This window comes from Colobus angolensis, unplaced genomic scaffold (assembly GCF_000951035.1).
Source record: "Colobus angolensis palliatus isolate OR3802 unplaced genomic scaffold, Cang.pa_1.0 Scaffold76, whole genome shotgun sequence".
NCBI lineage: Eukaryota > Metazoa > Chordata > Mammalia > Primates > Cercopithecidae > Colobus > Colobus angolensis.
In genome coordinates, this window is record NW_012121376.1 from 2,407,685 (window position 1) to 2,422,338 (window position 14,654).

The 14,654-nt window shown below is 59.8% G+C and overlaps 1 protein-coding gene across 1 annotated transcript in view; it reads left to right on the forward strand.

Moving 5' to 3' along the window:
• The window catches only part of SLC7A5 (solute carrier family 7 (amino acid transporter light chain, L system), member 5), a 43,225-nt gene extending 31,613 nt beyond the window's left edge, over nt 1-11,612 (forward strand). Inside the window, exons 3-10 of the mRNA XM_011928018.1 lie at nt 2,085-2,190; nt 2,740-2,784; nt 3,373-3,496; nt 4,320-4,423; nt 5,196-5,292; nt 6,996-7,145; nt 9,332-9,509; nt 10,930-11,612. Of these exons, the coding sequence (XP_011783408.1) occupies nt 2,085-2,190; nt 2,740-2,784; nt 3,373-3,496; nt 4,320-4,423; nt 5,196-5,292; nt 6,996-7,145; nt 9,332-9,509; nt 10,930-10,985 (860 nt within the window). The 3' untranslated portion in view covers nt 10,986-11,612. The remainder of the gene's footprint in view (nt 1-2,084; nt 2,191-2,739; nt 2,785-3,372; nt 3,497-4,319; nt 4,424-5,195; nt 5,293-6,995; nt 7,146-9,331; nt 9,510-10,929) is intronic.
• The last annotated feature ends 3,042 nt before the right edge of the window (nt 11,613-14,654 follow it).

Here is a 14,654-nt window from a genome sequence, read left to right on the forward strand (position 1 = left end):
ATGAGGCTGGAGGTGGGTTCTGGCGATTGATGTGTCTGGCAGGGACCGTGGACTGAGGCCTCCTGTCCATCACCTCAGGCTGAGTCCGGGGGAGGGTCACAGTGAATGGAGCACGTGTTTCTGGCCTTCAGGGCTCACCTTCCCCCCCTCCCACTGTGAGTGCCAGATAGGGGAGGCAGGACCTTGATTCTCAAGCAGCCTGGCAGGTCAGCATTTCCCCACTTGTAGGACAGATGCTTCCCCCTGCAGAAGTAAGTGGGCAGGACATAGTAGGGCTCTGCAGATGTGAAAGGTCTGCACATTCCAGAACATTCCATCAGAGAGCAGATGGGAGGGAGGCCAGAGGGGCTGTGGGCGTCTTGGCCGAGGTGCTGTGCAAAGTGCACTGTCCTGAGCTGCTCTGAGCTGCCCCCGCTCCAGACCTGCAGGGTCAAGCCCCGCCTGGTGACCACCCGGTGACCAGGACCTGGAACATCACACGTAGGCAGTGGGCCCCAGAGCTCATTCTTCTCAGGAGATCAAGGCCTTGGCAGGGTGGGGTGGCGGGCAGCCCTCAGGGAACCCACCAGCGTCCCCACTGCAGACTGAAGATCAAAGGCCCTGGCGCACCTGGCATCTGGGACAGACAGAGCTGGGGGCAGAGCCGCGGGCATCCAGCATGCCACAGGGAAACAGGTGCAAAACAGGAACCGGTTCCACCCACCGCGAAGGGACCCCACCGTGGGCTCTGCCGTAGGAAATCCGGTGCCACCTTTGAAGCTCGCACTTCGTGTGGGGCAATTGTCAAGGTCTTATGGGAACCTCCCTTCACGGGTCCCCTTTGAAATTTGCTCACCTCGTTGCTCCGCAGTGTTCCCTGGACCACCAAGGTGTTTCCCCTTCTTGGGCCCCCATGGTGACCTGTGGTCCAAGGCCACAAGGTGGGACACAGCAGCCCCGGGGCCCATCCCTTCCTGGCCCTGCGAGACGGGCTGGTGACTTCTCAGCACGAAGGGCACTGTCACACACGGTTCTCACATGAACTAACAGTCCACAGCCTGACCAAGATTTCCACGGGTGCCTCCAGCTGTGTGTGCGCCTGGCAGGTGGGTGGGAGGGGACCCAGCTCCTCTGTTCCGGTGGTGTCCTTGGTCTTGCTTCCAAGTGTTCCTTCCTGAAGCACACTGGTCTGTGAGACAGGTGTCTGGGGAATGTATTCCGGGCTCGAACACACCAGGCCCATTTCACAGGGGAGGTAACAGTCACAGAAAGGGCCAGAGCTGTCCTAGCAGCCAGGTGACCTTCCGGAGACACCCCTTCCCCCAAAAGACACATCCTCCTGGGGAACCCGTGAATGCTGGTGGCCTTATTTGGAAAAGGGGTCTTTGCAGATGTGACTGAGGTTCAGGTTTTGAAATGAGGTCCTTCTGGAACAGGGTGGACCCGTCACGAAGTCCAGTGACACATTTCCTCAGATAGCAAAGGAGAGAGCTCTGCACACAGCCCAGGGCTCGTTCTCGGCCCGGCAGCCCTGCCCCGTCCCTGCCCCGGCTGCAGCTGGCTGTACGTTCAACACAGTCCAGGACAAACCTGTGTTCTTCCCCAGGCCTGTCCTGTGAGCCCTGGAGGGATGGCAGTCTGTTCCGAGCGCCCCACACCCCAAGAAGCGGGGCCCTAGTGGCTCAGGGCCTTCCTTGGTGCCGCTGCCAGGATGCAAACCGAGGTTCCCCGGCTTCGTACTGCCTGGACACTCGTGTCATGAGGTCTCAGGGAACGTTCTTAAAGACAACTGGGGCTGCTTGACCCTTCCCTCCTGAACTTCTGTAGCGTCTGAGGGGCCCTCCTGGGCGGTGGTCAGAGCTGCCGGTCCCCTCTCAGGTGGGCACAGCACAGGGCCTCCAGTGGGGCCACGTTCCTCTGGTTGTGGTTGGAAGCCTGCACCCTCCATGTGGCTCAGCAGGTACATACCATTTGTCACCGTGAAAAGCCTTCACTCCAGCATTTTTTTTTGCTATGTGTTTGGCTCCAGGAACATTCTGGAACTGGCAGCATGACCTCTGTTCAGGGCTCTCTAACCCAGCATTCCTTTCTTTGGCCCCTGCCAGGTGATGTGTCCAATCTAGATCCCAAGTTCTCATTTGAAGGCACCAAATTGGACGTGGGGAACATCGTGCTGGCATTATACAGCGGCCTCTTTGCCTATGGAGGATGGTAGGTTCTGGAATGTCTGGGTCCCTTGGTCTGGGGACACACATTCCCTGACGTGTCCAGGAATCCCAAACCTCCCAGCCATCAAGGGGCAGTTAAAGGGAGTGGACGATATAGAGTGGCCGGTGACCCTCCAGATTCACCCACACCCCAACAAAGCGTGGGGAGGCCGCCCGCTGCAGCCCTGCTCTGGCTCCAGCTCTGTGGCTCAGTCTTGGTGGGCGAAGGTGGCAGGTGGAGGCAGCTGAGCCCTGCGGCCCCTCCGGGTCCCCAGCCTGGCTCCTGCGCTCAGGCAGGCCTCACAGGGACCTGAGAATCACCCCGGTAGGGCAAGCGGGCAGGAAATATGCAGGAGGGCCTGGAAGGGGTAGAGGGACCCCCGGAGCAGACAGGAGGCTGAGCGTCCACTCCAGGTCTGCTTTCCAGCCCAGCGAGCAGACCACTGGGGTTGGGGGGGTCAGGCTCACCAGCTGCCCTGGGGTGCTCTCTACCCGGTGATTTCTTTTCCCTGGTGAGGGTCAGATCATTTGAAAGCTGTTCTCTAAATTTTAGGAATTACTTGAATTTCGTCACAGAGGAAATGATCAACCCCTACAGGTACGTGCAAGAATGGACGGAGGCGTCTTTTTTCATTATTTTACTGTGAGGCAGGAAGCAGCCACGTTCCACTTGAAGCTTGTTGGTTGGCTCAGGCCAGCGATTGGGGCCTCTAGGGCCAGCAGGATGTGGAGCGGGTGGCTTCTGGCCATGTGGCTCTGAGAACGGTTTCTCTGGAGAACAGGTGGCAAGTGAGGCCCCCACTCAGGGCGGGATGGTACAGAGGAGCCGCTTGGGCTCTCGGCTCTGGTCCCTGGCTGTGCAGCTCGTGGGCAGAGCCTTAGGATTCAGACCGGGGCAGCCTGACTTAGCTCGCCTGAGCCCTTGAGGTCACTCAGAAGAATCCCTGTTTCTCAGGTGGGGAAGCTGAGGCCATGGCCAAGCACCAGCCAGGCCTGTGCAGTGTCCCGCTCCAGGCACAGCCTCCTGCCGCCAGCCTGTGCTCTCTTGCTGCTTCCCACCTTCCCCGAGAAGCTGGGCACAGAGGCTGGAGCTGCTGCTGGCGAGGAGCCCACCTGGCTGCTGGGCACAGGGTTTGGCTTTCAGCCTGGGCTGCGTTGGGTGTCATGTCATCCCTGTTCCTTCCAGAAACCTGCCCCTGGCCATCATCATCTCCCTGCCCATCGTGACGCTGGTGTACGTGCTGACCAACCTGGCCTACTTCACCACCCTGTCCACCGAGCAGATGCTGGCTTCCGAGGCCGTGGCCGTGGTGAGTCGCTACCCGCCAGCTTCCACCAGGGGTCTGAGGCTGTGACCAGCGCATCCCCTCCAGACTGGAGAGGTGCCCCACGTCTCTAAGCCTCCCCTACCCGGAGGAGTAGAGTGGTGGTCTCCCCTCACAACAGCCGCAGAGGAAGTGTCTGGGGATCGTCCTCGACCTCGGCTGCTGGGGAGAGTCACAGGGGAGAGGGGTTTAAAATCTGATGCCAGGCCACACCCAGAACCAGCTGTAAGCCAGAAGACCTAGGGAGTCCAAGGCAGCGGTCATTTTACATCTGAGTGCAGAAAGATTGGAGTGTGCCACAGACTAGGGTTCTTTAGAGGGCACGGCTGCTGCTGGCTTGGCAGGCCGGAGGCCAAGCCCGGGCAGTGTCACTGAGCAGCTCAGCCAGGCTGGCCCCGTAGCTCCCAAGGCTCCTCCCGTTGCCCTCCCAGGGCCGGGGGAACAGGGAGTGGGCGCTCTGGCCAGCTTCCTACTGAACAAGCTCTGACTCCCAGCCCACTGCCTGCAGGGCACCGTGCTGGGCCTGCAGAGGACCCCAGATAGGGAAGGCAAAATCCCCACCTGGAGGCCGTGGCTTGCTCCAGGGAGTCCAGAGGAAGGGGCAAACCAGGACCAGCGAGTGCTCCCCCACAAGCAGGCTGGGCAGGTGCCGCTGGAAAGCCCTGTCCTGGGAAGTCCCCCCAGAGGCCAGAATCCAGCCCAAGAGGTCCTCTGCAGAGGGCTCTTGTGAGCGCACAGGGCTCCTGGTGAGCGCGGGGAGGGCGAGAGCCAGCCAGGGGGGCCCATCTCACTGCTTGTGCCTGCCTAGGACTTCGGGAACTATCACCTGGGCGTCATGTCCTGGATCATCCCCGTCTTTGTGGGCTTGTCCTGCTTCGGCTCCGTCAATGGGTCCCTGTTCACGTCTTCCAGGTGAGCATAGCCCTACCCACAACAGGCGAGGGAGGCCCAGGCCTCATGGCCCGGTTCAACATGTCCCGTGTCTGTAAAGGGTTTGTCTCTGTGATACTGGGGATACACCGTTGCTGCAATAGGCCAGGCACGGTGGCGCATGCCTGTCATCCCCGCACTTGAGGAGGCCGAGGTGGGCAGATCGCTTGAGCTCAGGAGTTCGAGACCAGCCTGAGCAACATGGCAAAACCCTGTCTCTACAAAAATATACAAAAATCAGCCAGGCGTGGTGGCATGTGCCTCCGTAGTCCCAGCTGCTTGGGGTGCTGAGGTGGAAGGATTGCTTGAGACCAGAAGGTTGAGACTGCAGTGAGCTGAGATGGTGCCACTGCGCTCCAGCCTGGGTGACAAAGTGAGACCATCTCAAAAAAGAAAAAAAAAAAGGCAGCAAGCTCAAATAATACAGAAATAAAGGAAGCGTGAACTTTGGCCCTCGTCTCCCTGCTCCTGCCTGGAAGTGACACAGCCGTGGTGTCCTGGATGCCCATGGCTGCCGCTCAACCCCCTGGGCCGCAGTGAGCAGTGGTTCCCAAGTTTCTGTCCTTGCCAGCTGAGTTGGTTGGGGACACTGAGAGGCCCACAGCCAGCAGCTGGAGGGGCCTGGTTCCCACTCTGGCCAGAGAGGCCCAGACAAGCCAGGCACAGACCCTGTCCACTCCCCAGCCTGCCATGTCCCCTGTCCCTGTGCTGAGTGGTGAGGCCGTGGCTGACTGCCACTCTGTTCTGTCCACAGGCTCTTCTTCGTGGGTTCCCGGGAAGGCCACCTGCCCTCTGTCCTCTCCATGATCCACCCACGGCTCCTCACCCCTGTGCCGTCCCTTGTGTTCACGGTGAGCCTGCTGCACAGCCCGTGCCCTACGTCCCTGGGGGTGGTCCAGGGACTTCCCAGAGGGAGGCTGCCACAGCTTGCAGCTTTGTCTCGGGTGTGGACTGGGTGGCAGCTCAAACGTGGCCTCCGCCGAGCTCCGCTGCATGCCAGAGAGTGCTGGAGGGCCTTTAGATTTTATTCCAGAAACAATATATGGTGACTGCCACAAGCAATTTAGTCCATCAGAAATGCGGGAGGCAGAAGCTCCACCCAGGTTGCTGCTCTGCTGGCTGCCTAGCTCGCTGCACTTCTGCTTCTGCGGGCGCCTGCCCCTTGTTCGTTTCTCAGCGGGGTGCATCACATGCAGTCTCCTCCCACTTCTCCTGCATCTTTCCATGCCAGCGCCTTTGATTGCCTTCGTTCCCTCTTGCTGTGTCACACATCACTCCAAAACGTAATGATCTAAAAGGAAAAGCTGAGGCAGCCGGGCGCGGTGGCTCAAGCCTGTAATCCCAGCACTTTGGGAGGCCGAGACGGGCGGATCACGAGGTCAGGAGATCGAGACCATCCTGGCTAACACGGTGAAACCCTGTCTCTACTAAAAAAATGCAAAAAACTAGCCGGGCGAGGTGGCGGGCACCTGTAGTCCCAGCTACTTCGGAGGCTGAGGCAGGAGAATGGGGTGAACCCGGGAGGCGGAGCTTGCAGTGAGCTGAGATCCGGCCACTGCACTCCAGCCTGGGCAACAGAGCGAGACTCCGTCTCAAAAAAAAAAAAAAAAAAAAAGGAAAAGCACTTATTATCCCACAGTTTCCGTGAGTCAAGCATTCAGGGAGCTGGTGCCTGGAGCTGTGGTCTCATCCGAGGGTGTGACCAGGGCTGGAGAGGCCACTCCCATGGTGGCTTCCTGCATGACTGTGGGCTGCAGGCCCCACCCCTCAGCACACTGGCCTCCCTACAGGCTGCTTCCCCCAAAGCCAGTGAGAGACAGCAGAGGAAGCTGTGGTCTGGCCTCAGAGATCCTGGCCCTTGCTTACTAATCCTTCCCTGTGTTAGAAGCGAGTCAGGAAGGGCAGTGAGTCCCAGACTCTTTGGCAGCTACACGGTCCTCGGGAGCACGGCTGTGCTGGGGGTCACAGAAACAGTTTTCTTGGTGGCCACTGAGTTAGTTCAGGTTGTGGCCCTCACACACAAAGCCACAGTCTGGCGGAGCCCAGCTGCGTGTGTGCACTGTGCTCTTCACCTGTCCTTAACCCAAATGTGGTCTCCATTTCCTTCTCCCTTCCCTCCTCCTTCCCTCCTCCTCTCCTCCTTCCTTCTCTCCTTCCCTCCTCCTCTCCTCTTCCCTTCCCTCCTCCCTCCTCCCTTCTTCCCTCCTCCTCTCCTCCTTCCTTCTCTCCTTCCCTCTTTCCCTCCTTCCCTCCTCCTCTCCTCCTCGCTTCCCTCCTCCCTCCTTCCCTCCTTCCCTCCTTCCCTCCTCCTCTCCTCCTCCCTTCCCTCCTCCCTCCTTCCCTCCTTCCCTCCTCCTCTCCTCCTTCCTTCTCTCCTTCCCTCCTTTCCTCCTCCAAGACCTTGCATGTTGCTCAGATGAGGTTTCTTCTTTAAAACAAAATTCCCTGGTGCTCAGCTGGGCCCAGCCAGGATAGACGGTCCCCAGTGGCCACCACGGCCCTCCCCAGCCCTAGCTGTGGGCCCCGGGCTCAGCCACCTGTCTCTCTCTTCCAGTGCGTGATGACGCTGCTCTATGCCTTCTCCAAGGACATCTTCTCCGTCATCAACTTCTTCAGCTTCTTCAACTGGCTCTGCGTGGCCCTGGCCATCATCGGCATGATTTGGCTGCGCTATAGAAAGCCCGAGCTGGAGCGGCCCATCAAGGTGAGCCCAGGGCCTCTGGCTGCCCCAGGCACCCTTCACAGAGGCAGGGTCCATGGGTCCTAAGGACCCTGAGTCGGGAGCTAGCATCCCAGCTCAGCCCCTGGACCTGCCCCCGCCTGCATGCACCTGGGCAGGGCCACGTCCACATCAAGCCCGAGTCTCCCCTTGGCAAACCAGGGCTCATGCCGCAGGGGGTCCCAGTGGGAGGGGTGCAAAGCTGTGTGTGCCCATGCTTTTACAGCAGACACAGGATCAGCTAATTCTGGTGATGACTATTGACCCAGCTACAAGAGTGCCAAGTGTGATTGCAGGAGCTGGGGTTCCTCAGAGGACAACAGATGGCACAGAGCTTGTGCTCCCTTGAATGGAGGGAAGCAGATAAGGACACTGCAGTCATAGGTGGGCGGTGGTGAACCCCTGCCAGGGGCAGCGTAGAGCCGGGCCTGGCACGGCATTCAAAGGGCCGTCGTGGCTGTGCTGGCAGGTGGAATACAGGGTACCCGGCCCAAGGAGCACCTGGGCCCCGCTGGAGTCTCCTGGACTCTCCCCACCCCCAGCAGCTCATTCAGAGGGGCAGCTGTTATCAGTGAGCTGCTTTCTTCAAAAAGGGGGCCGTCCAGCAGAGACCATGCTCCTGCCTGGGGCCCAGCAAGCCACACTTTCCTGGCTGTGACACAGAACGAGAGGCCAGAGCCCCTGGTGGCTGCTGGCCAGTAGCTTTTGTCACTCAGCTAGCATATGGCTATCACAGGAGCCCAGCTTCCCTGCCCAGACCATCTCTCCCTCTGTGTTCCTGAAGCCAGGGGTGCCTGTGAACGCTGTTTAACAGGGGCTTTAGGCCGGGCGCGGTGGCTCAAGCCTGTAATCCCAGCACTTTGGGAGGCCGAGACAGGCAGATCACGACGTCAGGAGATCGAGACCATCCTGGCTAACATGGTGAAACCCCGTCTCTACTAACAATATAAAAAATTAGCCAGTCACGATGGTGTGTGGATGTAGTCCCAGCTACTCGGGAGGCTGAGGCAGGAGAATGGCGTGAACCTGGGAGGCAGAGCTTGGCAGTGAGCCGAGATCGCGCCACTGCAATCCAGCCTGGGCAACAGAGCGAGATTCCGTCTCAGGAAAAAAAGGAAAAAAAAAAAGCGGGCTTTAAAATACGGTCAGCACAAGAACCCAGATGCAGCCCCGAAAGAAGGCTGCAGAGGGCGAGGAGGAGCCGCCCTACATGGGCACCAGCTTGTGCCTGCTGTGCCAGCCTAGCCACAGGGCCTTGGAGGGCAGCAGGAGTCCCAGCCTGGCCCAGGAGAGGCAGCACAGGGCAGTCACCGGGCACGGCGGGGGCTCAGCCCCCATGGGGACCTGCGTGTGGGGTAGGCTTGGCTCTGCCCACCGTGAGCCTGGGCATGGGGTTGGCGTCTGTTCCCTGGTGACAGGGCAACCATGTGGCCTGCACTGATGGGCTAGGACACGTGGTCAGCCCTGCGTCTCCCAGGGTGCCCTGTCCAAGTATGGATTCAGGACAGCTGAGTCAATCCCACAGCCGTGCCGAACCATGGGTCACGGGCTGGGCCTGCAGGTTCCTCACAGCTCTGCCTGGCTTCTGTGCCAGGTGGAGCTTGTCTGCTGAAGGTGACAGTTTAGGCTACAGCTTCAGGGTTGGGCTTTTGCTCAGTGGTGTCCACAACAGGGTCTCCAAGAGGGTGGTCTCCTGGCTTCTTAGTGGGTGGCCACTGTCTCCTGGAAGCACCAGGCCCCTGCGTGTCTTGGCGGCTCAGGGTTTCCAGGCCTGTGATGTGGGAATGGAGCTATGACCTTCCCTGCCCGTGGGAGGCCTCGGGAGATGAAGCTGGCTCCTTCCATCCCTCATCAGCAGCCGCCTGAGCCCCTGGCAACATGCCCAGCACTGTGTGCAGAGTCTAGGGCGGGACAGGCCGGTGTGTGAGGCAGATCCAGGCCCAGCACTGTGCAGAGTCTAGGGCGGGACAGGCCGGTGTGTGAGGCAGATCCAGGCCAGCACTGTGTGCAGAGTCGAGGGCAGGACAGGCCGGTGTGTGAGGCAGATGGGGGGCAGCTCACATCCTGGTGACCTGGAAGTCAGCAGCTGTGGGTGTGGAGGGCCCAGGAGGGCTGAGGAACCTCGGGGCATGGGGGAGGGAGGCTCATCCAGGCCCTGTCCTCTGCCCCAGGTGAACCTGGCCCTGCCCGTGTTCTTTATCCTGGCCTGCCTCTTCCTGATCGCTGTCTCCTTCTGGAAGACGCCCGTGGAGTGTGGCATCGGCTTCACCATCATCCTCAGCGGGCTGCCCGTCTATTTCTTCGGGGTCTGGTGGAAAAACAAGCCCCAGTGGCTCCTCCAGGGCATCTGTGAGTATCTCGCTGGCACGCAGCCCATGGTATCCTCTGCCCTGGGCAGTGAAGGGATTTGAGAGGCGTCGGCCATCTCCACCCACATGGAGCCAAGCGTTTTGGGTGGCAGGAGGGTTCGGGTCCCTGCAGTGTCTGCCAGTGACACACAGCCCACATGTTTCAGGGATAAGACGCTCAGCGCAGCACCAGCTAATCTCTCAGGACGAGGGATTCCAGAAAACCAGGCTACTGCTGCCAAGTAACAAAATCTTGCTGGCTGCCACCAGCTGACGCAGCAGACTTACCACGAAAGGCAGAAAGAGGCAGAGGCAGGTGGATCAGTTGAGGTCAGGAGTTCAAGACCAGCCTGGCCAACATGGTGAAACTCTCTCTACTAAAAATACACAAATTAGCTGGGCGTGGTGGCACACACCTGTAATCCCAGCTACTCAGGAGGCTGAGGCAGGAGAATCGCTTGAACCCGGGAGACAGAGGTTGCAGTAAGCTGAGACCTCACCATTGTACTCCAGCCTGGGTGCCAGAGCAAGACTCTGTCTCAGAAAAAAAAAAAGGCAGAAGGAGAAACCCCCTCTCTGACCCTCTGTGCAGCAGCGGCCCCAGGCGTGCTTTACCACCAAGCTCAGGACCCCGTCCTCAGCGCCTGTCAATGTGGCCAGGCTACTAGAAAAAGGCCGGGGTGCCTGCGGGCCTAGACGCTGATCCCCGTGTTACTGGGTGGCTTTGAAAATTCCTGGGATGGCAGCAACACAGGCAGGGAGACCCCCCACCGCAGCCCCACACTCTGATCACCGCCAGGGTCCTGGTAGAACATTTGCCTCAAACTTTGCAGTGGGATCTGCATTAACTGTCATTCAGGACACCAAGAGCTTAAAGCAAAACCCCCTGTCTATCCTGAAACCAGTCTCCCTCCCCGGAGCGATGTCTCTGTAGAAGTCCCAGGCATGACAGGTTTTCCGAGAACCCTTAGCAGATTGGCCCCTCCAGCCTTGCCTGCAGGACAGCCTGGCTGCTGTGAACAGTCCGGGTGTGTGTCCAGGTGCTGGCCCGGGTGTGGACCTGCAGGAAGGCCTGTCATTTACCCGTTGCACTTTGCCGAGACCCAGGGCCTGGTTTGTGCGCTCCACGGGCTGCGCTCCACCTCCCCAGGGTTCTGAAGCAGGCGAGGGGTGGGCCGAGTGGGATGCGGCACTTCTGCATTTCAGCAGGAGACGGCGCCTCGGGCACCCGGTATCCACCTGCACAAGTACACAAGGGAGGGTTCCTTAAAATCCCAGCTCTGGCTTCTCTGCAACTTCGGGAGGGGCGGCAGTGCTGGGTTAGGTGACAGCAGGGCTGGGGGAGCCCCAGCTCACGCCCCCACGTCCCACTGGTGCTTGTCCAGCCCCCAGGCTAACACAGCTGTCTTCTCTCCTGACAGTCTCCACGACCGTCCTGTGTCAGAAGCTCATGCAGGTGGTTCCCCAGGAGACATAGCCAGGAGGCCAAGAGGCTGCCAGAGGAGCGTGCACAGAGGCCAGTTAAAGCAGCTCACGGCCTCGAGCCCACCCCGGTTCCCCACCGTCCACCGCTCAGCTGCGCATCCCAGTCTCTCGCTGTCCCTCCCAGGTCGGGCAGCGGAGCTGCTCTGAAAACTCTGGTACGAATCTCCTCCCTCAGCTGAGGTCGAGTCAGGGACCCACGTGTGCCTGTGCTCCTGCCCAGGAGCAGCGTTTGGTCTCGTTGGGACCCTTTTCCCTTCCCTCCTTTGTTTACTTGTTTGTTTGTTTTTTTTAACTTAAATGTTGGGTCAACTTGACACCACTAGGATGATGGTTTTTTAAGGAGCTAGGGAGGGCAGGAGCCTTCCTTTCTCCCCTTCCTTTCTCCTGCACACTATGTGCCCCAAGGGACCAGACCCTGGGCGAACAGAGCTACTGAGACTTGAAACCTCATTGCTACCATAGACTTGCACTGAACGCCGGACAGCTGCCCAGACTCGTGTTTCTGACATTCATGAAAACCAACCCTGTGGGCTTCTGTCTCTGCCTGAGGGTTTGCAGAGCGGAAACTCAGCCGCAGGGTGGCACTGGGATGGGCGTGGGGGATCCAGGCGAGGTGGAGGGTCCGAGGTGGGTGATTCCAGAGCTCCTCCCAGGAGGTGTACCCGAGGCCCTGTTGGACTCCAGACCGTATATCCTAGCCCCAAGACACCATCCCAAGCCAGGGAACAGCCCCGGGGGGCGGGGGGTGCCAGCATCTCCCCTGGCTCACCAGGCCTGGCCTCTGGGCAGTGCGACCTCTTGGCTATTTCTGTGTCCAGTTTTGGTGGCTGAGTTCTGGTTCATGCAGACAAAGCCCTGCCCTTCGGTCTTCTAGACACAAGAAAGGCAGACACACCGTGGCCAGGTATCCAAGTGGGAACCCACTCTGGGCTCCACACAGCAGTGTCCCCTGTCCTGGAGGTCACAGCTACCCTCAGGCTCCAAAGCTTTGGCCTCTGTGCTGCCCAAATCCCTGCCCAGCAGCCCCTTCTGGCCAGGGCTGGGTTCCGGCTCCCGGCCAAAGCACCTCCCCACTCTCCCTGTCACCCTCACGTCTTGTCCTGGTCCTCCTGATGCCCGTTGTCTAGGAGACAGAGCCAAGCACTGCTCACCTCTCTGCTGCCTGCGTTTGGAGGCCCCTGGGCTCTCACCTAGTCCTCACCCTCCTGCAGAGAGAGAAATAGCAGCCCCCACTGTTTCTGTTGTTCCTGTGAATTTTTTTCCCTATGGGAGGCAGCCAAGGCCTGGCCAGTGTGGCCCACTTTCCTGAGCTGTTGCTGCCTCTGTGGCAGCAGCCAGGGGCCCCCAGAACGAGAAGACCCTACCGGGGCCCCTCCTGAGCTCTGGGAGGCTCTGTCTTCTCAGGCCCCCGGCTTCTCTTCTCCCCAGCTAGAGGTGGAGCCAAGTGGTCCAGAATCACTCCAGTGCTCAGCTGTGGCTGGCAGAGTTGGCCTGTGGCACAGCCCTGAGTACCCCAAGCCGGGAGCCACCGGAGCAGGGCTGGACATGGCTTTACTGACCAGCGGCTGCTCAAGCCGCAAGCTCTGAGCAAGTGCTCAGTGGAGCCTGCCGCCCCCTGCCTGGGCCCCAGGACCCCCTCACCATCCAATGGGCCTGTAGAAACCTGATGGACAGTTTGGGGACCCGGGGCCAGATGTCCATCTCTCTTGCTTGAGGAATGAAGACTTTTTATTCCAGAGCCCAGGGGCCCATCCAGCCCTGGCACCCCCGCCCCGTTGCTTCCCGCTGCACATGGACCGACTTCCACAGCGTCTGCTCATGGGTACTGCATCGTTCCTGAGGCCGAATTCCACTCGTCCAAGGGACAGCCCACAGTCTGGATGCCGAAGACCACCAGTGGGCAGATGGACTGACTGTTGGGCAAGACCTCTTCCCTCCGGGCCTGTTCTCTTGGCGGCAGATAAGGACAGTAGCTGGTGCCCTCCCTGCCTGGCGCGTTGCTGTGCGAATCCAGGAGGCAGTGGACATTGTAGGCAGCCACAGCCCCGGGTCTGGGAGAGGTGCTGCCTGGACGCATGCTTCCTGCTGGAGCTGGTGGGGCCCATGCACGACGCCAGCCTCTTCCCTTCCCGCCTCGGGTAGGGGTCCTCGGGACGCCGTTCTGTTCCAGCCTCCTGCGCTGGGAGGCGGGCATGCCTCAAGGATGCAGGGAGCCAGCGGACTCTCGATGACACGTGCTTGCCTGTTGGCTGCTGCGGCTGTGGGCGAGCATGGGGGCTGCTCTGTGTCTGTTGTGGGAAGTAGCTGCTGAGTGAAATGGCGGGGGGCCGCTGGGGTCCATCTTCACACCGCATAGGTCTCTTCCAGGCGTCTGGGCTGGAGTGGGAGCTCCTCCGCAGAAGGTCGATGGGGGGTCCAGTCAGTGATCCTTGGTGCTGTGTGCCCCACCCCAGCCTGGAACCTCACTTCAGAAGGTAGGGGCCGTGTCCCGAGGTGCTGACTGAGGCCTGCTTCCCCTCCCGCTTCCTGCTGTGTTGGAGTGCCACAGGGGACCAGGGCCACCACAGGGGACCGTCTCAGAAGACTTCGCTTTTCCGTCCCGTTTTCTCCACACTCCACTGACAAACGTCCCCAAAGGTTTCCACTTGTGGGTTTCAGGTGTTGTCAAGCACACCCCACCAAAACAAGCAAGTGTTTTTTCAGTCATTTCGCTTTTTTGTTTTGTGCTAACGTCTTACTAATTTAAAGATGCTGTCGGCACCGTGTTTATTTATTTCCAGTGGTCGTGCTCAGCCTTGCTGCTCTGCGTGGCGCAGGTGCCACGCCTGCTCCTCATCTTGTGTCCCGACCACGCAGGGCCATCCACTGTGACGTCGGCTGACCAGGCCGGACACCCTCTGCCGAGTAATGACGTGTGTGCCTGGGACCGTTTTTATTCTGTGTTAATGGCTAACCTGTTACACTGGGCTGGGTTGGGTAGGGTGTTCTGGCTTTTTTGTGGGGTTTTTATTTTTAAAGAAACAATCGTCCTACCGCTGATGTTCTGTGTTCTTTTCTTCCGCGCCGGGCTCTGTGTGCAGGAACATTCCTGGCCCCTTCTTGGCCACCCCATTCCTTCCCACCTTCACATATTCATTCATTCATCCACCAACAGCCCACTGAGGCCGCCAGGTGGGGGTGAGCCATGGACCGGTAGCATAGGCATCACATGTGAGCACGCACCCCTTGAGGACGTGGGGGCTGAGCCGGGATCTCGGATCTGCCTCGGGAGTAGAGGGCAGGCAACCTGCACAGGGACATTCAGGTGGAGATCACCTGGGAGGAGGGGGAAGGTTCCAGTCCCAGGGAGCTGCAGGGGTGAAGTTGGGAAGGGCTTGGAAGTCACCCGCTGAGAGGATGCAGGGCTCCAGATCCTGGGAGGTCAGGAAGGAAGCTTTTCTCTAGGCTGGGATCAGAGCAAGAGAGGAAGCAGCATTGATTCTGTTCCCAGAACACTCTCGAACCTCTCAGTTAAGAGGGCAAGTCCGGGGCTCAGAGCATGAACCCCTCATCTACCTCCCGGGTGGGAGGGCAACCGTGGGGCTCCATCCTGGATCCAGTGGAGGTGCCTGTCTGCAGGACCCATGCAGTCTTGTCCCAGCTGAACGGGAGGTGGGGGGCA